The 27416-nt window shown below is 43.4% G+C and overlaps 1 protein-coding gene across 1 annotated transcript in view; it reads left to right on the top strand.

Annotated features, from left to right (window-relative positions):
* Positions 1-27416, top strand: part of ADAMTS17 (ADAM metallopeptidase with thrombospondin type 1 motif 17) — a 152940-nt gene that overhangs the window by 64263 nt on the left and 61261 nt on the right. Inside the window, exons 9-12 of the mRNA XM_058033730.1 lie at positions 11479-11619; positions 13038-13188; positions 24611-24712; positions 25741-25886. Coding sequence (XP_057889713.1) covers positions 11479-11619; positions 13038-13188; positions 24611-24712; positions 25741-25886 — 540 coding nt within the window. The remainder of the gene's footprint in view (positions 1-11478; positions 11620-13037; positions 13189-24610; positions 24713-25740; positions 25887-27416) is intronic.

Here is a 27416-nt window from a genome sequence, read left to right as displayed (position 1 = left end):
AAAACATGGGGACAGCACAAGTCCCCATTGTGCAGCCTCCCACTGCACACCAGCACAGGAAATATTAGGTTTGTAAGTGCCATTTACCAAATAATAATTTGTTTTTATACAAGGGCAGTGATCTAGATGAAATATTTACTTTTCCACTAGCAGTTGGGTTCCAATAGCCTGTAACCCGTGCTGTCTGCCTGGCCTGCTGAGTTCAACAGGTTCCAGGTGAAAATGACTTCCCGAGCTGGGGAAGGTGATAAATCCCAGCCTGTCACTTGGAAAAGCCTTTGGTAGTAAGTCAGCAGCAGCAGCAATGCCAGTGGAAATGTTGTTGCCTCTAAAAATGTGGTTCCCTTTAGCTGCTACGTCAGTGGAAGGCTGTGCTGGGGTGGAACAGGGTTGGCTGCCTCTTGGCCAACAGTTGTGTTGGGAAATAAAATTCAGCAAAAAAGAGTTTACTGGAGAAATGAAGTAAACAGGCCTGCTTTGTTCTCAGTGATCCCTTTCCATTTGCAAAATCCTCCCTACATCAGATGCCAGGCCTGTTTCCATTGCTGGATCCAGCCCAGCTGGGAGTTTGTTGTCTACATCTTTATTTGAACCCCAGTTTCCATAAAAAAGAGGAGAATAGCCCACAGTTTTCTGCTTTTGTTTTTGCTTAGGTAAAGCAAATCAAAGCCAGAGGAATCTGATCATAATGATTTGCTCTCAGTTGCTTGAAAAGTTTCCCTCCTGCTGGGCTCTAATTAGCTCAGGGCCTTAAAAATGAGTATTTTTCACTGTACCTTCTTTCTGTGCTCCAAAGCCCAGTGGGACACTCATCTTCTACACCACATCTTATCCACATTTGGGACAATTTGATCCCTCAGAAGTTTCTCATGTCCACCCTGTGGTAGCTGTTTCTCACCTGTCAGTGACAGTCCAAATCCTGCCTGGCTCTTCCTGCTCCCTGCTGGGCTCCTTTCCTCCCGCCCTGCTGTTTGCCAGCATCACTCTGGAGACAGATAATGAAGTGGCAGATTTCTAATCTGGCTTTTAAATATTCATTTTAATTGCACAGTAAAACTAGGCTGCAGGATAAAGAAATGCTCCCTAGAAACAGTTTGTGCTGCTTGGTCCAGGTAGTTTCTGTACTTAGGGAAAGTGTCTTTCCTTCTCAGGAAAAACACAGCTTCCTTTCTTCCTCCTGAAAACACAACCAGCAGCACTTTTCAATGGGTAAATTCTTTCCTGTCTGGTTCCTCCTTTATCTCAAGTAAAGCTGCTTGCTGTGTAACGTGGGGTAGATTTAGTCCAAGAACACAGAACTCTTCCCTACTACCCATCATGAGTCACCATGGTCAGAAATGGTCAAATTTTGATAAAAGTGCAGATTATCTGCATTTAGTAGCTTTAAAGAAATGCTGCAATCTGGATTTTCCCACAGGAGCATTATAATAACAACTTTGCCCTCAGCTTTCCTGCCTTGTGTGTACAAGCATCACTTCATTTAAAGTATCACCTCCACTGTGTATTTATTTTATCTCTTTCTCCATTATTTCACTGTTATTGACACATTTCCAGTACTAATTCAGATATGATCCTGAGGGCTTTCTCCAATCAAAGAAAAAGCCAACTTGTTTGCTTAGGAAAATGTATTCATATTTTCTTTTTAAATGTTAGGTACCACCTTCCATACCTGCACTCCTTCTGAGCTGTTTATGGTGTGTGTTGAAGTAACTTCACCAGGTTTGCCAAATGTGTGATTACAGGAGCCCCTCTGAGCACAATGAACAGAACAATGTGAGAAAAGCTTATACACATTTGCAGAAAGCTGTCACCAGTTAAATGACACACACCCTGCACCTCTTATCAGCTAGGGACCCTCTGAAACAGTATCTTCTCATAAAAATAACAGACTTTTTTCTTTCTCTGTAAGTTGTCTTCACATTAACATGTTCAAGCCAAAGTTACTCAAAGCAAGAGTGTCTTTTCAAGTCACTTTTTACTTTCCTCATGTTGTTTCCTTAGACAATATGGAAGCAAACTTGACTTGATTGACTGAGGTTTGTAGGCAGCCAGGCACACCCACTACCCAAAGAATTTCACTGCAGTATTGGTCTGAACATCTCATTGCCAAATTGCTTTGATACCAAGCCATAATTTGCAGCATTCCTGTTGGATATCGAGTCTCTCCCTGCTGATAAAAGGAGTGAAACTGAGATAACTTGCTGAACTTCTGCAATCATTTACAAACTGCCAAGGCCAGGTCGTTCTGCTATTATAAATTATGTTACCAGCTGAACCATTATGAAAAATCCCAGGAGTTTAGGGAGCTGGTGTATGGGAGTGCCACTATTGGAAACAAAATTTTAGAATTGGATTATTTGTTTCCTGTGTAGCTTTTTTCCTAAAAAAAAGTTCTGGTGGGTTTTTCCTCATTTTTGGAAGAAAAAGAGCCCAGAGGTTTGTTACTGTCCACTGCAGTCACCTGTTGTATTGGTGGATCAGTGCAGGAGGGTCACATAAGGATGGATTTTTTCTTGCACTGAATCTGCAAGCCCACAGTGATTGACATTGTGGACCAAGAGAGAGGATGAAAAATATTTCTGTGAAAAGGACTTCTGCTGCTCTGAGAGCCATCAAACACATAGCCACTGCCCTGTCTGGGGACTGCAAAACGCTGATGCTGGTAGGATTTATATATTGCATTTACTTCACACCTTGTTGCCTTTTGATGTTGGCCATCTCCTCCTTCCCACCTCCAGGGATGGAGAATTCATCTCCCAGTGTGGGGCAGGCAGCCAGCATTCCTGACTCCTACGGTGCATTCCCCAGGCTGTCCCACTTCCCCAGCCCTGCCTGGGGGTGGCTTCCTGATGGGGCAGAGCGTGGGACATCTGGGCTACTCGTGTTGCACGTATTTGGCAAATATTCCACACCATCTCTGCCCTCTCCTTGCTTCTCTTTGAAGGATGTCTTGTGTTGCAGCTCTGCATTCAGGTTTGGCACTCGGTCATTTGCTGCAGTTGACTCGAGGCTTTCAGTGGTTTCACAGGAGTTTTGGAAAAGTGACTGCACACAGAGCCTCCCCTGGGGTTTCTGACACTCTGAGTGACAGGGCTGTCAGTGCTCACTGAGCTTTTGTCTCTCTTCCCTCGTGGGTGGGAAATCCCACCCAGCTATCCCAGGGTTTGGTCTTTTTTCCACCCTACAATTTATTTTTCCCTTTTCATCTTCTGAGGAAATGCATGTCACATTTTCGGGAGGACTCATTCTCACCCACTTCAGGCAGTGCTGAAAGCAAGCAGCTTGTTACCCTTCAGCTTGTTCCTTCTGCTGTGCCCCGGGGTGCTTTCCAAAAACAAGGAGCTACAGATGGAGCACAGCAGCCTCTGTGCAGTGAGCAGTCCTTCTCTGCCCACCACTGCTTCATTCATAGTCTTTGTGCTCCTTCTGCAACACTTCTCTGTGTTCTGAAACCAGATTGAAGCTAGTGAGAAAGAAAGAATTTTGTATGTCCAAGAAGTGGATTTAATCACTTGGAGGGCAAGGAAACAGCTTAGTGCAAACATTTTCGTGGAGGCATCCTCAGATAAATTTATTCTTACTTTAGGGTCATAGCTCAGCTGTGATCATGACAAACAGCCAGTGTGAGACAAGTGATTCCCACAGAGAGTCACTGATCCATGTTGTACAGTGAGTGCTTTTGGATATATTTATATTCAGCTCCTCAACAGGGATTGACTGAAGGAATTATAGCAACCCTTGACTCCTACTGGTGCTGTTGTGTCAGAAATCTGCTGTGTGTTGTTGGCAGGTATGAAAGAATGTGTGAGGGTGTAGAAATGCTCAGCGTGTGGTTGGATGCCTGCATGGAGATGGGATAGTACTTTAAGGAAGGAGGAAAGATTCATGTAAGATGCTAAATGGATCTTGTAAAGGAGAGACCATTGACATCAGAAGGCAGAAGGGTATTTTCCTGAGGTAATGCTAACTCTGCAATGCTGAGTTTCTGCCAAATTTATTTTTATATATATTGATCAGCTTTAGCATTTTGTTGGACTTTGTATTTGGCGGAGCACTCCTTTTTCTGCCCCTGTTCCCTCAGAACCTGCCAGCTCTTAGAAGAAACTGTGAGGCTTTTTTCAGGAAAAGGTTGATATGCAGTGGCCACATCCTAGAAAGGAGGGAGGCCCTTGGAATGGTGGATGTTCAGTTGCTTTGCAGCTGGATTCCTTCATCTCAGCAAAGGTGCTGGAGTGCATCAGGCAGTGCCTGTCCTGCTGTGAGACACCCACTGTGAAACAGCAAGGGCTGCTCAGGGAGAATCCCATGAGCAAATGTCTGCTGGAGAAAGGAGTCAATGTGAGCATGGGGTGTTGATGGGGAGAGGATCCTAAGATAATTCACCCTGTTCTTCATGGCCTTGGTCAGGCTTCAGTCAAACCATATAAAGGTCTGGTGTTTATACCAGTGAGCTTTTGAGTGCAAGGCCACAGTGGGTGTGCCTGCTATGTCACTCGTGTGCTTTCTGTCCCTGCCATGTCACTCTCATGTATTTTCTGTCCCTGCCATGTCACTCTCATGTGCTCTCTGTCCCTTGCAGCACAAGCTTGTACTTTGCTGCCTTCCAGATTCCAAGGCAAAAGAGCTAATTCTTTTTAAATGAAAACCATATCATGAAGGGCTGGATCTGTCATGCAGCTGAATAAACCACAGCTTTCCACACTGTTATTCACCATAGGCGTTCGTGTGTTCTCACTCGCTGTTGTTGACTTCTTGGCTGCTTGATGAGTAGATAACCATATAAAATATCTGGTTACTTCATTATTGGAGAGTGACATAAACTTGGTTATGAAAACAAGAGTCCAGTAGTCATGGCTCCCTTTAAATGTTGACTTTCCTGATTAAAAAAGCCCCAAAAGTACAGCACCCATCCTGAACACCCCTGTGCTAGATAACACTGTGTACACAATGACCAGCCTCAGTTACTTCAAATGCTTTAAGTAGGATCATCTCCCTCTCTTCATCACTGCTCCCCAAAGTGTTCCTGACAGTTTCTGGAATAGTCAAAGCATATTTAAGAAACAGTGTTTACATGTTTGAAAAGGAGAGGGTGAAAAAACCTGCTTTCCATTAAGCCAATGGCCTCAGTGGCCTCTGGTTTTATAAGAAGGTTGCATAAGATGTTTCCTTGCCTCCTCCCTCAGTGAGAGCCCAGCTCACCTCAGCATTTTCACAGGATTTGTTTGTTTGTCCAAGCCTCCCTTGGCCCCATCTGACATCTCTGGCCATCTCTGCTTCTCTTAGAGGCATCACCTTCCTGGGTCACCTTCTGAAAGTTACTGTCCTCACTTTGCCCTGCAGCTCCTATTACAATTCCAGCTCAAATGAGCACCCCTGCTTCACTCCTTCCTCTGTTAAGCCTTTATTCTCAACTGGATGGAAACCTCCTAACTTGCAAGATGATCAGCATTTTATATTGAAATGTTCAACATGTTGAACCAGTTCAGAAGTAGGCATCTTTCCAGTGATGCAGCTTCAATTTCAAATGTTAATAAAAATTCCTAACATTGAACTCAATCTGGGAGTGGACAGCTCACAGGCTGGATGATGTGGGGTGCTGTCTCCCACTCCTGGTTCAAACCCAGCCCAAGGCAGGAGCTGTTAAGAGCTGTTGGTGTGCACCCTCTGCTTAGAGTTGAGTTTCATGGCCATGTTTAATGTTCTCAGCTGCCAGCCCACACCCTGTGTAACCTCCTTCCATGTCAGCATCTTCCTTTGTGCTTGACATTGGATGCACTGCAGAGATTCCCTTTTCAAACCTTCACTGAGACCTGATAGGAGGTGGGAAGGAATTTTGTCCTTCATATGGAAAAACAGATGGCATTTGTGCATGTCTAAATAGCTGTGGGGCACTGTCATCCTGCCCACTCTGACATGCCAGAGCAGGTAAATTACAGCTCCCCTTCTCCCTTCCCTCTCCCACTCTGTGAGGATGTTGTTCAGTCTCCCCTCCTTTTGCATTTATTGTTCTGCAGTGGACTTTAGAATGAAATCTTGTGCTTAGTCCTGGCTCTGCATTTAGTGCTGGATTACTTGTGGGTGAGTCATGGCAAGCTGGGTCACAGGGAAGGACTTCTCTCATATTCTCTTCTGAGAAGGTCAGTGGTGACATGCAAGGCTGGTACTGCCTAGCCCATAGCAATGTTCCCTTGCAGAAACAAAGCCTTTAGGAGAACATCTGCAGGGTAAGGCATATAACAGGTAGAGAAAACATGCTGCCCAGCAATCAAGTGTCAGCCAAACATGTAAAAACCTTAGTGGTCCCACTGAACTTTTCACTCAGAGCATGAGATATCTCTGCCTTCTCCTGTCCCCCCCTGTATTTGGGATAGAGCTGTCATGGGCTCTTTGCTCAATTCTCTAAGGCCATGTTGCTCTGCAGGGCTGGCCCCAAAGAGCTCTTCCTATTTAATGTGTTGCTGAACTTACACAGTTACAGCTCTTTGTGAGTTGGTTCTTTGGAAAGGCTCCTTTGGATTTCTGTCTGTGGGAGTGAGAGACAGCCTGCTGTCCTCATTTCCTTCTTGGCAGCTGGACATCCTCCCTGCCCTTTGGAGAACTGAGGTAAGTGCAGTTGTGTGGAGAGCAATCAATTGTTTGTCATGCATGTTTAATAAACAGCTGGGGTGACAGCCAGGACACCTTGGGTAGCATTGATAGCCATGAGTTTCTAAAGTGATCCAGTGTTTGACTCACGCTGAGTTATTTGCAGGCAAATGGAATGGTTTGACTTTCAGAGGGAGGTGATGGAGGTGGCATTTCCATATCTGTGTGTCTTTTTTCAGGCTTCCCTTCTTCATATTTCTTTTTTTCAGTCGCTACCTTTTTCTGAAGGAAAGTGCTGCTTCTGCTGGTATTTTCTATCAAACTTGCCTCTTGTCCCAGCTTCATGTCTCTCCCTGCTAAGGGAGAGTGATGATAACAGTCCTGGGGATTTGTCCAGTGGTCTCTTACCAGCCAGCGCTGCAGCTGTTGAACAGATTTTTCAAGCATCTCCTAAATCAGTTTCTCCCAGCCCTTGGCATTATCCTCTTACTCAGATTTGGGTTTTCTATTGAGGGTCATAGTGGCTCTGGTGAGGATTTGTGTACGTGACCTCAAGAACATTGAGGTGCAGCAGTGCATTGGATGCAGTAGAAGGCTTTCCACAGGCTTTGGTGCACTTTGGCTCAGGCTTGTGAAGAAAAACAGGAAACCCTGGAAAACACACCAAGGGTAAACAGAGCAGTTTAGTTACATTAACTGTCTAGAGGAGAAACTCCACAAATGATCCAAACAAACAAAGCAAGTGCATTGGTTCAGCATTGCAACGGGAAAACACAGGGCTGATAATTGAGTTTAGCTTAAAAGAATTACACAAGAAATTGGCCAGCTCAGGCCCAGAGTGTAATTCTGGCATCCTGACCCAGTTCTGATTGCTGCACAGGCTTCAGGGAGGCCAGATCTCCCAGAGACTGCATGCTATTTTTTATTCATAGCAGTGCTACTTTAAAGCCTTACTCTCCAAAAACACTGCATCAAAGAGATCTGTTGTTGCTGCCTCCCTGTGACTCCTGATCAGATTTGCCTTGCTGTGATTCTGTTAACAGTCAGGGCTCACACTGGTCAGTCAGCTTGTGTCTGGCCTCACACATGATGAGCCACAGTAAATGTGCTGCAGGACTCCTCCAGCGAGGCCGTGGTGTCTTTGACTGGTGAGCAATGCATTATTTATATTAGGAAAGAAGCTGGAGTGTGAAACCAGAGTCCCAGGGTGCCTACTCTGAGTAGTAAACATTGAATGGAAGGAGTTGAAGAGCTGACAGAATGAGCTGTCCTTGCTTGCCTTTGTGGACTCTCATTGTCTTCAGGAGGAGAATGTGGTGAACTGAAAGGCTGAAGTTTCCCGTGGGGTTGGGATGGAGCAGTGACTGTGGTGGCAACAGCACAAAGGGAAACTGAGTCCTGCTCATCCATAATGGCTCTGCTGGCTTTGTAAAGGGTAACAGGCAGCATTCTGATAAAATGGATGTTTATGTCTCAGGGAGCACACAGGGCAGTGGGTTTGCAGGGCATTGCAGTGTCATTTTGACATTGCTACTTCTAATCTAAGAGCTTTTCTTATCAACTCTTTGTTCAAGATCAGTTCATGTAAGAATAGAACTTCCCAAGGCACAATATTTCAAGAGACTGATTACCTGCTTCTAATTCCACGTGAATTCTGAATAGCAGGTAAGATTAGATGGTCACAAATGAAATGTAAACTGTTCATTCAGTTTGCACTGGTGTTTAGTACAAGCACACACTGCTCTGTCCCATTTTTTTCTGTTTAAAGGAGGGGGACTGTTCATTAGTGAAAAGAATCAGCATAGCATTGCATTTACTGCTTGTTTAGGAAAACCTGGTCCCTTTGATGTAGCTGGAGACCCTTGAACTTCAGAAAAGAATGTGTTAGCATGCAAGGGTATGCCTTAGTCCTGCAGGTCATTTAATCATTTTCTCAAGTGAGTCATTGTAAGGTAAAATAGATGCTGAGAAAAGTTCTGCATTGCCAATTAAAACAGGCTCCAAAGGTGTTGCTGGTTTCATTCTACCAGAAACTCATCACTGAGAGGCCAGGAGGGGTTGCCTGTGTACCTTGAGGCCAGATCCCAAACTAATACAAACTGGCAAAGCTCTTTTGCCTTATACCAATAAAGGTATTCCTTTCAGGCTCAATTCCTTTATGCTTGTGACTTTTAAAAGACTTTCTGTTAGGAAAACAGGAATGATTCAGAAATGGGTAGATTTCCACACATGTAAGAATTGTATGAATTTCAGAAGAAGCCTGTAAATAACTTGAGGTGTGAGTTCTGATTTGTTCTTTATAGAGGACAAATTTTATCTACCTCAAATCCCCTGTGAAATAAAGCTGAGTGAACACTGGCAGCCTCAGCATTTGTCCTAGGCAAGACATCTTCCATGAGATCAGGTTTAAGATAAAGTTAAGGGCAGGAATGTACTAATTAGTAAGTGCTACTCTTGTTTTTTGCCAACAAAACCTCATTTTCAACAGATTTGACAAAAAATAATTGAAGCTAATCAGAAAGCTAAAGCATTTCTTATATTTACAACTCCAGACTAAACACTAGACTTTTCTGGAAGGGATAAAATCAGGGATCCTAAAGCACTTGCAAAGTCAGGAAGATGATTTGTTTTCAGCCTTTTGAGATGGAACACCTGATGTGGCAACCAGGGAGCCATTCAGGAAGCTTCCAGAACAGGAGAACTGCCAGATCCCATCCCACAGAAACAGAGTATAAACCAAAAAGGACCCAGCTTTGAGTGTCAGCACTGTGGCAGTCACAAGGCAGACAAGCTGCAAGAAACCTTGGAAACCTGCCTGGTCTCCCTTGGAAGAGTTATCAGGATTCCTGCGTGCCCACAAGCCTTCACACTGGCATTTTGGGGCAAACTTTGTTCTGGAAGGCTCCTGACAAGCTCACATCCCTTGCTTCATGGTGCTGAGCCCTTCCTTTCCTGACTTTTAGGAACAGAATCTTTAGATGGGCTTATTTGCATTGGAGAAATACTGCTGGAACTTTCATCCTAGCATGTGAGGAGTTTTCTCTGTGTAGAAACAACATGGGTAAAATATTTGGAGTGAAACCCAGGCTGCATTGAAGTCAATAGCAAAACTCCCATTCACTTCCAGTGGAGCAGGAATTTCACTCTTTACTGTTTTGAAGTTAGAGTAACTAATAGACTGTTAGATTATTCCTGCGTGCATCTAACAAAATGTGCTTCATGTTAATGTTTCTGCAGTGTTCAAAAACCACAAAGGTTTAAAAACAAGAATAACTATGAACTTCTGAGTCTAAAAATTACATTGAATGTAGTTTTGCTAGGAATAATAATAATAATGTCCCTGGAGATAAACCTAAAATAATAGACTCCACCATATAATCTTCACTGTAAGCTAAAAATAGCAGAGATGGTGGTTCAATCTAAGCCATAATTATCAAAGTGCTGAAGTGGGTTTTGGTTCACTGCTACTAGAAATGGATGTCGTGTTTGGGCTCTGAACAGTCAAGTCCCACAACTGGGGAGGAGCAAAGCCAAGAGCACAGTCAGAAAGCAAACAGGAGCCTCAGATTTGTAGGGAAATAGCATGGATTAAGCAGTGAATATTTAAAGGGACTGCTCCTGGCTTGCTCCAGCCAGCCAGCTGGAGACCCACTGAGTTCTGTATTTTCAGCCCCAAATTGGTGATGTTTTTCTAGAAGGTGACACTGGCTGTAGAAGGCACCTTTCTTCTGAAAGTCATTTTCCATTTCACTTTGGAATTGAAGGAGGAATGTTACTGTTCCAAAGAGTTACTACTCTGTATGATTCTGGATAAGGGTTTTAATGTTCATTTTGGAGCAGGATGGAAAATCCTTAACTCACTTTCACTGCCAGGAAGGTTGTTGTGATGGGCTGAGTGTTGGACTGAGTGTAGCAGGTGACCTTGGTCACACCTTTTTCCTTGTTCACAAAGTTTTACCTGCAGCAGAGGAGTCTCACCTTCCTGTAGTGGCAGCAGGGCTTTATTCTGAACCTGAACCTGCTGTAGCAGCCCAATGGTGAAAACTCCCCTGATGACAGAAGGGTCCTGAGGGAGAAGTTGGATGGAGGTTGAAGTAACACATTTCTGTTTCTGAGTGCTTTTAGAAATCCTCACTGAATGTGTTTGAATTCCTCTATGTGTTTATACAACACAATCTGCTGTTTGTTTAGATGGTTTGTTTTGCTGAGTAGATCCCATTCTGTCCTTGCTGAGATGGGCATGGGGCAGTCCTGGTGCTTGTTTGGACAGTGCTTGCAGAAATGGGGCTTGGCTTTGCCTCAGGCTCCAGGCTAAACAGTGCTGTGATAGAGTCAGAGCCTAATTTAGGTTGGAAGGGCCTGGAGATCATCTGATCCAGCCCACCACTCAAAAAAGGACCAGCCTCAAAGTGAGATGATTGTACAATACCACTAATTTAGAAAAATGTTTTTCCTAACAGTATATTCCAAATTCACACTGATGCAAGAACAAAGTAGGCTCATCTCTAGATCATTCTCTCAGTGTAATTGTAGGGATCCTATCCACTAGATTTGGCAATGCAATCCAAAATTTTCATTAAATATTCCAGCAGATACCCTCCAAGGTCAGTGCTCATAAACCCTAGGAGGAAAGTCCATAAGAAACACATTTAAAAGTTTCAAACACACAAATACCAAACACTTTGTGAAATTAAGGCAATGGATAAAATAAAGAACCTCTAGTTCATTTATTGAACAGGTGCCCAGGGCAGTGCATGGCTGATTGTGTGTGGTATGGGCAGCCTGTTGTCCAGCTGGTAATCCCTGAGAGTGTCATTGCTGAGGGCAGTGGGAATGAGAAACCCACATCATACCTTGACAAGTTTTTTCTCTTGTCTTGTTCTAATCCAACAGCATGGGGATGAGCCACGATGATGATCATCAGCCCTGTGCTGGGAGGTCTCACATCATGTCTGGAGAATGGGTGAAGGGCAGGAACCCAAGTGACCTTTCCTGGTCTTCCTGCAGCCGAGACGACCTCGAAAACTTCCTAAAGTAAGGATTGTGCTGAGTGTCAAAAATCCTACCAGGCAAGAATCCACTCTGTTGCTTTAAAGTGAAAGTATTAACAATGTTCCTTTTAAAAAAGTGTAGGTGTGTCATTGGGGTATGCAAATTTGAACCTGTTGCCTTTGCAATAGTACCTTGAAACTGAGGATTGAAGAGAGGCAGATGAATTATGTGCAGTTGTCCATGTACTGATAACATCTTTTAAAAAATCCCATATCACCTTTTTTTTACAGAAAATGCCCTTCAATTTTGCAATGACAGAAATCTGTGTGTAGGTGGCTTGCAGGAATCTCTGCTTAAAGATGCTGCAGCTTTATGCTGTGGCTTTTACTCTCTTGTTATTAAATAACTTTTATTTTATTGAAACTTGACTTTGCCTGGAGGTTATTCTGATGTGTTTTCTCACTCCTCAATGAATGTTGGTCTAAAACAGTTCACTATAAACTTCTTTCCCACTGCATCCATGTTTCAGCTCATCATATTCAGTTCTTCCGGAAGGATTTCTGTCCTGCTGCTTGTTAAATCTCGTGAACTACAGGAAGCACTGGAATTATCTGAACTCTGCAGATCTAATTTTAAATTTACAGTACAGCTCTCTGACAAACAGTGCCTGGCACAATGCTTTGTGCTAGGAGTGGGTTCAGCATGGAAAATTTTCCACTCTGGGGGTTAGAGGTGGGAAAGAAAGGAAAATAATGAAAGAAAATGGGATATTTAATGCCACATTAAAGGCATGAATTAGAAAAAGAAGTTACATCTGAACTCATCTGGTTGCAACTGGTCCCTGATATGACAGTGATATTGCAATTTGTAAAAGATTGCTGTGAAGGCAAAGAGAAAAATCTTTTTGTGCCTGTGATGGATAAGAAAAAATGTCACAATTCAGCTGTGGGGATTGAGGTGAGACATGATGGCAGACTTTGTAGCTGGCATTTTAAGGTGAATGAAGCTTTGGGCTGGATTGCCTGAGGGCCGAATTGAGTCTCCTTCAGATTTCTAGAAAAGGTTTAGACAAAAGTTTAACCCAGAATGTTGTGAATGTTGCTTTAGACAAAAGTTTAACCCAGAGTGTTGTGAATGTTGGTTTAGACAAAAGTTTAACCTAGAGTGTTGTGAATGTTGGTTTAGACAAAAGTTTAACCCAGAATGTTGTGAATGTTGGTTTAGACAAAAGTTTAACCCAGAGTGTTGTGAATGTTATCTCTCCTGCCTTGAGGCCTGGGGCCGCAGGTGACTTCCCAAGGCCCTTTATATCCATAGCTCTCAACGATTCACAAGAGTTCCAGGGAAAACCCCACAGTTTCACACTGTTAAAGAGAGGACAGGGCTCCTCTGTAGCAGTGACCTAACACTGCCGTTCCGGGGGCTTTCCCTGAGGACATTTTTCCTTGCTGCCCTGCCAGGTCCAAGGTGAGCACCTGCCTGCTGCTGACCGACCCCCGCAGCCAGTACTCGGTGCGGCTCCCTCACAAGCTGCCCGGCATGCACTACAGCGCCGACGAGCAGTGCCAGATCCTTTTTGGCACCAACGCCACCTTCTGTAAGGATATGGAGGTAAGAGCTCGTGGGCTGGAGCTGGAAACAAGGTAGGAAGTGGAAATAAAGCTGCTAAGCCCTGGGGAGGAGAAAAGGAGTCTGTATTTCCCTCAGGTTCAGCGCTGCTGGTGGAAAATCAAACGGCCTCGAGCTCTGTCAGCTGCTCCTGCTTAGGCCTCATCCTTCTTTCCCCTTGGTAATCTCCCAGAGCAGACTCAGAAAAACTGGTGTTTGCACGTTGTTCCCTTTTGAGATTGTTTTGCTGAAATGCTCTGTAGAGATTGTTTTCCTGGAAGTTCAGCTGAGGTGAAAGTCTCTCCTCACAAGAGTGTTTGGCGACTTCCACAGAGTCAGCTTAGATGGCTGGCTGGGTGTTCACAGACCTCACCTTCAGACACTGCAGTGTTCTGAGGAGCTGATTCTTAACTGTGCTGAGGAAATATTGATGTCTGCTTGTTTCATGAAGCCTTACCAAATTCTGTGCAGAATCCTGTGTGTTTTCTAAGCAGCATGATGTTTAATCAGGATGTGGGTGCAGTGTGGGGTATCTTGGGGCTGGTTGGCAAAATGGGAACATTGACTGTTGCTGTCTCTAGGAGCAGGTTGGGCTTGAGATGAGGCTGTTGGACTCATCTCTGGAATTTAGACAGCCAAGTTTTTCATAAGGTATTACACATAATCAGATCTTTTAATTCTGAGCAGATCTTATCCCCTGCTTTAGACAGGGAGTGGGGTAGTGCCTGCTTCCAGCATGGCCTTGGAGATATCCAAAAAAAAAGTCCTGAAGCTGTGTGGGGTCACCAGCACCAGCTGGCAGCATCTCCTCCTGTGCAGACAGGCAAGAAGCAGACAGGTTTCTTGCTTTTAATAACTGGCCATTTGTATTTTTTAGTTGTCCCTCATTCCCACTCTGAACAAGCTTGAGATCTGAAATCAGTGTTAAGAAAGAAAACAATAATCAGAGATAACTGGGGTTTTTAAGTGCCAAATTGCTAACACTGTGGAACACGTGCAAGTCCTGGGAAAATGCTCTTAGTTTCACATTAGCTGTTTTATTTATTTTGGACTTGGAAACTAGCTAATATAAAACAAAGGAAAAGAATCTGGACAGGTTGTATTTCCCAGCTCCATCAAGAAAATGCAGACCACCAGGACTACTGTACTGGAAGCAAAGTGTTAGAATATAGGTCTGTAAAGAAAACCTCAGATCTACCCAGCATGACTCAAGTTCTTCCACTTGTGTGGGTGTCACCCAGCTGGGCTGCTCTTGGAAGGGATTTTTGCTATTTCCCTTGTTGTGATAAAAAACCCATTTTGTTTCTGGATATTCCAGTGCCTGATGACAATGTCAGCCCGCTGGTAGGTGGTCAGCATTTCTCACACAGGAGTTGCATGTCCAGTCTGGAATTGCTTCAGGGACTTGTTGTTTGCCAGAATAATGTGCCAAGAGGCACCATTCTCTGTGAGATACAGACAGCAGGTGTTTGTGTCTCCCAAGATTTTTCACCAGTCTAATTATTTGACACTTTAGAACACAATGAAAAATGTGCTCTTTTTCTCCATCTCTCTCCCAAAAGAGAAGCATATTTTGTGAGGACATTAGTGCTTCCTAATGAAAAGCCTGGTAGAACTGCAGCAGATCCAAACTAATTTGCAGTCCCTTATTTAGAATTATTTCTGTTGCAGATGTGCATTAAGAATTAGCATTCACCCTGTGAAGCTCTGGATCAGTTATGTCACATGCCATTAGTTTAAGCTTGTGTTTACATCCTGTTATGCTCCTCTGAATTGGTGTTTGATAGCAAGGAAAGGAAATTCTTTAGAGGAAATGATCACTTTTGATTTTTAAAGCTCTGAAGTTTGTGTTCATTTCACCTTTGTGTTCCTCAGGCCTCATCTGCAGAATACTTGTATCATAAGTCTCAAAGCTGTCTACAAAAATATGAACCAAAAAAAAAATTGGCACTGGTCACTGGCATTAGCTGTAGAAATTATTGGCAAATACAGCTGTCTCCTCTTTTAGCCAATGGTAATGTGGTATTTTTAATTCAATAAAGTATTAAAAAAATCCAAATGTAAAAGCAATAAACATTTGACAGTAAATATTTGTTACGAAAAGGAAATAAGCTTCAGGAAATGAGCCTGCTCAATCTTTTTATGATTACATGTGTCTGCTGCCTATTTTCTTATATAATAAGAGAGTTACATTACAATATTTCTTTGGAGATAGTTGAGCTGCATAATTATATCAGGCAAACTAGAGGCCCTATATTCAAAAATGCCATGCAATTTGGTTAGGGCGAACTTGAGAGGTTAGGTAACTCCAAAATTTCAACATTTTTGAGAAACACAGAAATTTCTGTGCAGTAAGCTCTCTCCTTTAACAGCATCAAAGCCCTGTTTTTTGAGGGAATGTGATCTTTGCTTTCACAGGGAGTCAGGTCCCTCAATGCTTGGCAGTGGCTGGGCCTCCCACCAGTCCAACAAGATAGTTAATCCAGGAGTATTCACCCAGTTTTGAGATTGAATCCCCAAAATTCTTCTTCCATTTTGTTTTAAGGATAACTCAGATGCCTTAGAGCAAAACTGTAGCTCTCTGTTTGCCAAACCAGCTATCCTGCAGCTATTCTGCTCCAAATTTACAGAAGAGAAATTAAAACATATGAGCAAGGCTCAGCTTTACATACACCAAACCTCTACATTCCTTTCTCCTTTCCTTCTGCATTTTAATGTACTTAAAAATGAGTTTATGGTAGATGATCCACAGTCTGTTGTAACCTGTGACCTCCAAGATGTATAATTCAGGATCTGTAACCTCCATGTTGGGTAGGGTTTTTAGTGCCTGTCACCTCTTTAAGGGGCTGTGAATCAGGCTGTTAGCCTGGGCTCCTGCTAGGCCAGGGAACAAGTGTGCAGGGCCAGGGAACAAGTGTGCGAGGCCAGGGAACAAGTGTGCAAGGCCAGGGAACAAGTGTGCAGGGCCAGGGAACAAGTGTGCAAGGCCAGGGAACAAGTGTGCAGGGCCAGGGAACAAGTGTGCAGGGCCAGGGAACAAGTGTGGAGGGCCAGGGAACAAGTGTGCAGGGCCAGGGAACAAGTGTGCAGGGCCAGGCTGGACAGGCTTGGAGCACCCTGGGGTAGAGCAAGGTGTCCCTGCCCATGGCAGGGAGGTGGAACTGGGTGAACTTTAAGGTTCCTTCCAACCCAAACCATTCTATGGTTCAATGATTAATGAATCTCTCAAGAGCCTTCAATGGATCCCCCTTCATATCCAAGTTACAGAGTTCTCCTGGAGTACACAAAGGGATCAAAGTGTTCTCTGTTCATCTTTCCCATTGCAAATGTCAGGCATTGTCTGATCCCTGCAAGTGCTTATCTAGCAGGCTGTACAAGTGTCTGCCTGGCTCCAGCTGGGAAGCTGCACAGTGCTGGGAAATGAGCTCCTTGGTGAGCTTTGGCCCACCTGAGAGGTTACACAGTGCCCTTTATTTTGAGGCAGACAAGTTGCTTTTAGAGAAGTGAAGGTGCCATTCTCCAGCTCATCATGGTACTTGCAGGAGAAGCTGGTCAGAAATGCACCTGTGACACTGCACAGGCATCATCAGTGCCCCCCAAACACACGGAGATCCCGGGGGGCTCTGGCTGCTCGGTGCTGCTGGGAGCCCCGCGCTGGCACGGCAGCAGTTGTGCAAATTACAGGCAATTGCACCTGGCTGGCCTCTGGCCTTCAGCTCCACACTGGGCCGTGAATCAGCTATTGTGAATCGGTTTGACCCCTCCAGGGAGGGAGCAGAGAGCTCCAGCCCCAGCCAGGCAGTGATGCCTCAGCAGGAGTTAACCCTTTGCTGCCCCTGTGCTTTTTCCAAGAGGAATAGCACGCGTGGTTTCTGCTCAGTCTTTCAGGGAGCAGAAATTCATCAAAACTAATTTCTCCCCCAGAAATTCATCAAAACACATCTGAAACTCCCATGGAAACATTCTGCCTGTTTAATCTTTATTTTTCAGGCTGGCACACCTACCAACAGAGGCTTTTGCACTGAAATCATGTTTAGGGGGGGAAAAATGTGATCTCTATCTCATGTATCCATTTGGCTTTTTGTTTTTTAAGCCTTTTGGCTTATTTATTATTAACACATTTTTGTGGGTTTTTATGTAACTGTTATCATCCACATTGTTTTGAGTCAAAACTGGGCTGAGGCTGGAGTGGCACTTGCAAGGAGATTAGCTTTGCTACCAAGAGATTTTTTTTTTTTCCTGACAAGGGACACTGTCAACTCAGATGTAGCTGGGAATGTGAATTTTGACATAGCACTGTTTTTAGAAATACTAAACCAGCTAGAGCTGGCTCCACTGTTTTTCTTAGGTTCAGGTTGTTTTTTAACAAATTTAGGTATTTTCCAATATCTACAAGCTACAGAACAAGGGGGCAAAGTTGATTGCAAGCCAAAGGAGACAAAGTAGACTTCTTGGCTAATGTGGAAAAAGAGAGGAGCCAAAAACAAAGTAAAGAAAAAGTAGCAATTGTAATGATCAAGTGGTTTTAATGTTCTCCTTGAGTTTACATATTTGCTGTGTGGTGGTGAGTATAATTCAGCAATTGTAGGTCTCTCTGTGGCCTTGGTCTTGCAAAGAGGCTGCTGGAGTGGCCTTTTGGGCTCTGTGCATGGGAATCAATGGGGCTCTGTTGGTCTTTTCTCTGCAGGGCCATTTGTGAGATGCAGACCATGATAGTGAGCCCTATTATTTAGTAATGTATAGAATATTTACAAGAACGTGGTAATTAGATTGAAAGCTGGTTTATGCTGAAAATAATAGGTTGCATTGTCATTTTCTGTACAACCAGGGACTTTGTCTACATAGTAATACTAATAAATCTGGAAGAGGATGGGTTGGGTTTTTCTTGAGGCTTGCAGGATAGAAGCCTGGCAATTTTAAAATAAAATTAGCTGATTTTTCTTTTTTTTTTTTTTTTTTTGAGAAGTAAAGGTAGCAATTAACTTAATTGCTATTCTATAGTTTATAGTTTTCCTCATGTAGATTGTCAGAATTCAGACTATTTTCACATTGCCTGTTTCTATGAAGCTGAAATGTCTTATTTCACTACTAATGTATGTTGCAAAAATACCTTTTTCTCTTTATTTTCAGTGGAAATACTTTTTGTTTAAGAGAGGGAGAGAACGAGAGAGAAGCAGAGTTCCTGCCTGGGCAGCACAGCCCAGTTTACAATTATTGGAATGCTTCAGAAATTTTTGTACGTGTTTCAGTTTGGAAGATGGTCAAAACACATTCTGGTGCAGTGGTTTAAAGAAAAATAAAAAGAGAGAAGGGAACCAAAATAAAATTATAAAAATACAATGTGGAAATTTCAGAATATAAACATAATAAACTCTTAACAATAGTAGAGAGAGCCTATTAAGAATTAAACACTTGAGCTTGGCAAGTTTTCATTTCTTATTAAGACAAGGGGAGGGAGAAAGAATCAGTGTAGCCTTGTGATGTGGCATCTACAGCTAAAGTCTAAACTTTACAAAATTAGCCAGAATAGGACTGAGTATCAGCCTGAAAATCGTGTATAACAAGCTTGAAGGGCATTCAGACTTCTCCCACTGGCTGCTGGGAGCTTCCCATCTGCAAAACACTTCAAGAGAAACTCCTTAGTTTTCACAACCACATCTGAATGGTGTGTGTACAAATCTATATTTATTTTTTGTCCCTACCTTCTCTTTTCCCATGGCCAAGAAATACAATCCATGATTTCATTCTTTTAATTTTCCTATTTTTTGTTTTTAGTGGACAATTCTGCCTGTTGCTCAAAACAAATCAATATTTTTTAAATCTGACACTCAGGTGTTAAGGCCTGAGGAGCAGACTGGGAACTGTTGAGTGAACATTGCTCCCAAGAACAGCTCTTTTGGACATTGGTAACAAGTCACAGTACAAAATTTCATTCAAAGATTCTGCTCCAGTGCTTTATTCCATGGGCCTCTACTTCTAGGTTTGACCATATAAACACACTTCTGTGATTTTTCCAGCTGATGTGACACATTTGTTTTGTGTTCTCTCATTTAAGATGCTAAACCTGAGCTCAGCAAAGCTGAAGAGCTCACCCAGTCAGAGTTGTGTGTTGGTAGGGAAGTACATCAAACTTGTCCTTTCCTCCTTGGATTTTTCCATGTCTGTGAATCCCTGGAGCTCGTGATGTGAGTGCCCTAAAGGCACTGGAGAGATTTGTATTCAGCATAATGTTTTGCCATAAAATTAGCTTGTGGTCTTATGAATGCCCTCTTTCCAATCTCTTTCTTTTGACTAATAACTTAATTACAGGTAGATGAAAAAAATTAAATAAAAATGGTGTTTTGCAAAGAAATATTTTAGACTGTGAAGGTTTTTAGTTTTCCTTGAGAGCACCAGAGACAGCTGAAAGCAGAGACAGTGTTTTCCTGTTTCATTGTTTGCTTCCCAAAAAAAAACCCAGAAAGTGTTTCTATTCCTTTGTGCCTTCCTTGCAGTCTGGGAGTCTTCCCCTGCTTGTCTGGCACTATCTTGGAATGTCAGCTCTAGACACAGGTCAGCAGTTTGGCCACTGAGACATGGATCTGAGTTTCACAATTATCTTGTCTGGGTTAACGTGGCTCCTTTCCAAAAGTGCCTTCCAGTTCTACAGGATTTGAGTTTGGAACACTTCTCATCTCATTTTCAGCAGCAAGCTCCATCAAACAGTGCTGCTCACCTCCCTTGTGATTGCTGTGGGGTTTTAGGCACCCAAAATTAAAGACAGTGATGGTGTAGAAGTTGGGGACATTGTTTTTGTCACTTTATGTAAAGAGTTGCTGCTCAGAAGCATCCTGTGAGGCTTTGAGAACATTTGCACTGTGCTTTGGACAGGAAAAGAAGAGTAGATTGTGTGTTTATTTTACCTAATAGATGTTAATTAGAATCCCATTCATAAGCACATTTTCTCTCCTGGTTAGCAATGTGCTGGCAAAATAAGAGAGTTCTGATACTTCATGGAAAGCCAGCCTAGTTAGAAGCAAGCCTGTGTGTTAGGAGGTCTCTTGCTCCTCTGCCTTAAGGATATTTACTTTTCCTAAGTCCTTATTCATAGTCCCCTCATTTTGACAGAAAAATTGGTTTCTGGTGGTTTAATTCTGCTGCTAGAAAGAAGAGGCTCCTCTTTCCAGTGGGCAGCAGAAACAAATTCATCTCCAGGAGAAATAAGTGTTTCTTTCCTTGGATGCAGACAAGGTAAAGGAGTGAATGTACAGGGAATGAACAAGCTTCTGTAGAGTTGTTCCATGGTGGGAAGGACATCTTTATTCATTGGATTCTCTTTATACTTTGGAGCTTTGGAAGGTCCCCTTGCAGGTAATGATCTGAGGGTTTGAGTTGAGGGAGTCTTGTGATCCCATGTGAGGTGGTGGGGCAGGATCACACAGGTTTTGGCAGCAGTGCTGATGCAATAGTCACCCCAGGAGGAGCTCCAGACTCGCTGCCTGAGGACCAGGAGCTGGCTGGAGTGACTTTGCCATTCCTCATTTCCAGCTGCAGCACTGAGCTAAGGAACCTCAAACAGATCCCTGCACTGAGCCATGCCTGAGCTCTGCAGGCTGGGGGTCTGTGTGGGGATGGAGGGAAGGGAGCACCATCCTGGGAAAGTGTGAGAAACTGGGAAGGGTGGGAAGGGCCAGAGCCAGAGCCTGGCTTCAGCTGGAGCAGGCAGTGACACAGGAGCCTGTGGCTGTGACACTGAGCAGAGAGCTCTGGGCAGCTCTGCTTCAGCTCATCTCCCAGCAGACTTTCAGCAAGACATTTAATCCCTTTCTGTTCCTCATCTTTCCACCTAGAACAGAGTGATAAAACTTCCTTTATCCCCAAGCTCCCAGGAGTCTGTTTAGATGGTGAGATCTTTGGGGGAGAGAAAACACCTGGCACAGTGAGGCCCCTTTGTCAGATGGATGCCATTGTAATCCCTGTAATCGGAAGCGCCGCTCACCTGCCCAGCACATCTCTCCCAGCTTGGGAGTTTCCAGAGCCTGACCTCTCCCAGGACTGCTTCCTCACAGCTGTGCAGACAAGCTTTCCTAGCTCCCAGGAGTTTCTGAATGCCTAAAATTTGTACTTTCATAGCAATTTCATTTTATTTCAGTTTCTAATTTTTATTTTGCTATATAAATTCCTTAACAGTTCAGTTAAAAAAGCATTTCTTTCTTTTTTTAAAAATAATTTCAAATTTTTATTGAAACACTACTTCTCAACAACCATCTCGCTTTTTAAAAAATTATTTTTGTCTTGGAAATATTTCAAACTGGGAGCTGATCCAAAGATGACCTTTCCCCACAGACAGTTTCAACAAATCAATATTTTTCCAGTGCGAAATATCTGTCATTGGAAAATCTTCCCTGGCACTTCTTGAACGCTGTAGGGAATGCTCTGCAGGCAGGGACCTGCCATCTGAAAGCTGGCTGCTGAATGCAGAATTAGCACTAATGCAGAATTAGCAGTTCTTTTGATGGCTTCTTCTGTATCAGTATAAGCTCTGAGCTGCCACTCACATACAACAACTTCCTTTCAAGTCCTGCCATTTCTCACTTGGATATTTCCCCACAAAGCTGGCTGTTTAACCATTAAAAAGTCACTGACTGCTTTGCTGTTTAATGGGGAGTTTTGTTTGGGTTCCTATTGTGGCTGAGGAGGATACACGATCTCTTTTGAACAGAGCTATTAACATGATAAAGCATCTTGGGAACATCCAATCCCAAAGCTGATGTTTCATCTTTGCTGGGATATCTCAACACTGTTAAATGCAGGGGACTGGGCTAACGAGGGCCTGGGCTTTGAGTGGTGTGGCACCAGCACACAGAGCTCAGCACCATTACCAGATTTTTCTGTAACTGTTTCCTGAAATATGCTTTGCAGTTAGGATTCTGAATCAAACACAGGGATGCTATAAAAATCCAATGTCTTCCATACCTCGAAGGTGGGACATTTCAGAAAGGTTGGTGTTGCTGAGAGAGGTATTTCCTTTATTTATTTCCCTACAATTATGTGTGTGTATACATGAATATGTGGGCATAGACACACACATAGATATGCACACACCACACCCACGTGTATGTGAATATTTGCACCCTCTATATCCCTACTCTGAGCTGTTTTGCAGGTGCAAACACACATTTTTGAGGTGATCTCTGCCCATTTCTTCCCCATGCCATGGCTCATACTTGGGTGTGTGACCTGGCTTTATCACCTTCCATGTTCTTGTGGGCTATGGAGGGATTCTGGTTACCAACCAAAATTGTAAAAAAACGCTGTTTCATTTTTATGACTTTGTTTCGACCACCACCCAGTCTGTCTTCCCAGTTTTACATCCAAGAGCAGAAATTAACCCTAATTTACATGCAGTTATGATCCAGGGACCTGAAGCTGAACAAACACTGGTCTTGTGTAATGCACAGATATTTAGCAATGGTGCTCATATATGTCTAGAACAACTTCTTCTGGGATGTAGTGAATTCCATCACATCTTCAGCCAGGATGCTCCTCTGACAGAGAGCAGAAGCAGAGGGTTTCCTTCTGGGGGCAAAATTTCTGTCTGGGTCATTCAAGAGATTTGGCTGGAGTGTTTCTCCTCACATTCTGCTCTGAAGCTTTGTGGTTATATGCAAGAGAGGGGTTGAAGACTGGAAAAGTGGAAATACTTGCTGTCTGCATCTTTTCATTTCCAAAGCTTCCCTTCATTTTACTTTCCAACATTGTCCCCAGCCACAGTTTGGAAGGAGGTTTTGCTGGTAGTGCCTTCACACTGTGGTTTATTGCCTAGATTTGTGTTCTTTCTGTAATGCTTATGGATGTTTAATTGATGAACTTCTTGATTTTAGTCCTCTGCAGAAGGCAGGGGGTGGAGAATCTGGGAGTTATGAGGTAGAACAATGAATTTCTCAGTAAGCTCTGAAATCTCTGCCTTGTCAATGCTTCCGCCTCTCTATACCTGTCGATAAAACTGTGTGTGATGTCTTCATGGCTAATTGGTGCTTAAGTGCTTTCAGAGCTGTGGGTAAACCACTAATTAGTCACAGTCATTTAGTCAAAATTACCAAAGACTGATATTTTCCCATATGCTCTATTTGTTCAGAGAAAATCTCTTGAAATTCATTGATTTAGGTTTCCCTGGAGTATTTGCTGTTGTTTGGTTGTTTGTTTGACAATGACTTTCTGCATTGTGGTTAATACAGATGCTGAATTGTGCTGTCTGCTCCCAGTTTTTGTGAATGTTCTTTGGGTTTAAATAGCGAAAAATTCTCTTTCCAGAAAGAAATGTGGAAATGGAGCAGGATGCAGATACTGCTGTGATAACTGTTTTGTTTCAGTATGTTCTACATCGTCACTAGGCCTGGGATTTATCTCATCTGCACCCTCTCTTGTACAGATCTATTTTATAGAGACATGATGTGTTTTATAGAGACATACCAACATGCCTGTACACAAAACACCCATGCACCCACAGTCTCTTACATTACATTGGGGAAGAACCATGAGGCTGAGGCCTGTTGACTCAACTGTTTAATGAGGTGCAATAAATCTTGACAAGACCAGCTGGCACTAGAGTCAGGTTTCTCATCTTTTTACCATTACATTGAAATGTGAACAATAGTGGAAAGAAATGTAATTCTTCTTTGTTGTTCTTCTGGTACTCAGCTATGTAGCACTGTATTGGAATCATCCCCTTCCATGGAATGCAAAGCATGGTGGATGCTGTGGAAAATGTTACCGATGCAAAGGTGCCTTTTCCTGGTGCTTTTTCTTAAATTCTGAAGATGCTTTGATCTGGCAGGTCACAGCTGTGGTCAGCCCTGAGATCCCTGCAGCACACACTGGCTGAGCAGAGCAGCAGCACCGGGCAATGTTCCCTAGAATATTCCCAGTCTTTGACCCTGCCTGTCACCAAGCTCCTCCTTTGCTGTACAGCACACCATGACATCCTTTCCTCTTTCTCATTCCACCTTCTCCCCAGGGAGATAATTGCTGCTGATTATTGCTACCACCAGCTGCAGTTACTTCAGTATATTTTTTTTAAAGTAGGAGTAATTAAGTATCTTGGACATCTAAGCATTTGGCATGGTTCCAAAGCACCCAACGTGGCCTCCCATATAGGATTCCTTTCTAATGGACTAGATTTATTCTTGTGAAAAGAAATCTGTTCAAATAGCACACTTTTTGTTTGGGGTAGGTTTTGTTCCTGTCAGTGGCATCCATCAATCTCTTTCATGTTTCCAGCCTCACCACTTAATGCAAATCAACCCTTAAAATATAATTGCTCCCAAACCAACTGGATGCCTCTGGATTCACTTGAGAAAGACTGCCTGAGCTTTAAAGTGTATCTCATAATGATGACTGGCATTTCCCAAAGTAATAACTGCACCTCCTTTCTTTGTGATTCCAGCATTTGATGTGTGCTGGGCTCTGGTGCCTGGTGGAAGGAGACACATCCTGTAAGACAAAGTTGGATCCCCCTCTGGATGGCACTGAATGTGGCGCAGACAAGGTAATCAGGATGCTCACTTCTTCAAGCAGCTGTCACTTCTTGTTTCCCAGCACTGGGAAAAGTGTTTCCAAGATGTTCAGTATTTACCATAAACCCATTGCTGGTCATGTTCTGGGTTGTATTTGAGGTAGAAAGTGTGCAGAGCGTTTAGTCTGACATTTGGGGAGGTGCAGAAGATGGGGAAAGAAAAAGAGGCTACTTTATAGTTTCTACAAGTAGCTCAAATTCAGTGATGTTCTGTTCTTTTTGAGGTATAATTGGCTGTATTTGTTTATATATGTGTTTTTTGGAACTTGACTGGTTTGGTAACTCTCAGCCCCTTATTTACTGGTGTTGGACTCTAATTTTTTTTAATCTATGGTATAGTTGTGAAGGTAAGAAAGGGTAAAATTAAGAAGCTGGCTGCTGAAATCAAGGATAAAGATAAACAATGACAAGAAAAACTGGGTCCTGGAAGCCATGACAAGGAAACTGAAAAAAAAAAAAGTTTTTATGCCCATGTTTTTCTAACTGGAGGAGTCATGATGACTCTTTCATAAGGTTTCTTAGCTGTGCTCACTGTGTCACATCCTGGACAGGCCAAGTTGCTGCTTGGTCAGGAGCCAGCACAACCTATTAGAATCAGAGGGGTTTGGGGCTTTAGCCAAGTTAAGTCCAAAATACTTCAATCATTTTGTACATACTGGGAGCAGTGCTGATGCAGGCATTGCTTTGGGGTATAATTTCTTGGACTCAGTTGCTGTGAATCGTGAGGCTTTAAGTCTTAGTACTTAGATAATTATCTGCTTTATAAAGTAAAGGGCTCAATTCTGTGGTTGTTTTTTTAATGACAGAACCCCTTCAGGGGCTTGCTGAGAGTGACACTTAAACTTTTACATTTCACCTCCTCCCTTTCCTCCTTCCCCTACTGCCATCTCACCAAAGCCTCGAATCCCTAGAAACTTAAATGTGGACTTGTTGCAACCCCTCAGTGACCTGTGCAAGGTGAGGGCTCCCTCCCAGGCTGTGCTAACGTGGTGTCCTTGCAGTGGTGCCGAGCTGGGGAGTGTGTCAGTAAAACCCCCATCCCTGAGCACGTGGACGGCGACTGGAGCGTGTGGAGCCCCTGGAGCATGTGCAGCCGGACGTGCGGAACGGGCGTGCGCTTCAGGCAGCGGAAATGTGACAACCCCCCGTGAGTGCTCACACCATCCTGCCTCCTTCTGCCGTGCTGGCAGCCTTCTCCCTCCTGGGCAACCCTTGCTGCAGGAGTACAGGGGAGAAATGGGCAGCAGAGCTGGGCAGAAGCCCTGAGAAATTTCTCATTCACAAGCTGTGATGACCAGGTTGGAATCCTGGAGTGACTTGAGGTGGTTTTGTGGAAGTGGCTTGAAGGGTCACCTTTGGAAGTTTCCCATTGCAGCGATTCAAAGGTGGATACAGTTGAAGTAGATACGTGTAGTTTGGCAGAAAAACTGATGCTGTGTTTCCCCTCCAGCACCACAGTGAGTGAGGAGAGGCTGATCTGGATCTACCAACCAAAGTGAGCCAATGTGCCTTAAAGATCAGTGCTTGCTCTGGGCTTGGGGAGCAGGGCAGTGGCTGACGATGATCAGGATGTTCCTGAGCTGTGTTGGCAAAGCCCCTTGAGATGCTCTGTAGGTCAGGACGTGCTGCATAAGAACAGGAAGGTTTTCATGCATGCAGAGAGCCATGGGTGCTGTTTAGCTCCTGCACAGTGACTACAAACAAGTCCATGCTCTCTGCATGGGCTTGGATTTTTTCTGACTCAGGATGAAATGTAGGAGTTGTCCTTCATCCCCCAGGTCAGTTGAGGCCCATCTGGAAGTCTCTTCATCGTTTTGGGGTCCTGAAGAGGTTACAATGGTGCCATTTAACTGGCCACCAAATTGTGTTTATTATACACAATAGGAACAGCCCAAGTGCAATATCTCTGACTTTATTCAGATTTTATGTTTTCTTCTACAGACAAAGTACCCAAAGCTTTTCTTTTTAAATTGGGGCTGAAATTCTGCGTAGCAACACAGTCACTTCAAAGACATGCCTAGATGATGGATAGGCTCTCAATTGCTGCTGTTGACCTGTAATCATGTGAAAAGGATATTTTTGTTTATTGCTCTCCTTATCTGAGTTGCAGTTGCATGTCTATAATATCCAGGTTTGATTTTTACCAGCTCATTTTCCTGAAAAGGGGACTGAGCTGGTTTCTTTGCTGTCAGCTACAGTGCTGACCAAACCTAAATCCATTCATCATCGTTCATTAAATTACAGGAAATGCTCCTTCCAACACTGCACACTGATTTTAAAATTCTCTTGCTCATATACATTCTTGGCTGGAGATACACACGTGATCTTCTTTAGCTTCAAATTCCTGGCCTCAGCCCACTTCTGCAGCTGGTTTATTCACTGTCCAGAAATACTGGCTAAGGGATTTATCTCTTATTTTGTATATATTTGGTCTTGGGATTTTTTTTTTACAGGAATCTCTGCTCCTGCCAGCTGACTCTTGAGCCTGTGGGACTATCAGTATTTTTAAACCAGTTACTTCACTATTTGATTTGGTTTTTCCTCTCTGTAATTTCTTTGAACATTTACATGCATTGCCTCCCCATGGTTGTAAGGAATGTGTCATAAGCCAGTTTGCACGTGCAGACTTTTGGGTTATACTGCCTTGTGTTCCTGTCTAGGCTTTGGACTGAGGAGA

This window comes from Melospiza georgiana, chromosome 13, assembly GCF_028018845.1.
Source record: "Melospiza georgiana isolate bMelGeo1 chromosome 13, bMelGeo1.pri, whole genome shotgun sequence".
NCBI lineage: Eukaryota > Metazoa > Chordata > Aves > Passeriformes > Passerellidae > Melospiza > Melospiza georgiana.
The sequence above is the reverse complement of the archived record's forward strand: the minus strand, read 5'-3'. Positions and strand labels throughout refer to the sequence as shown.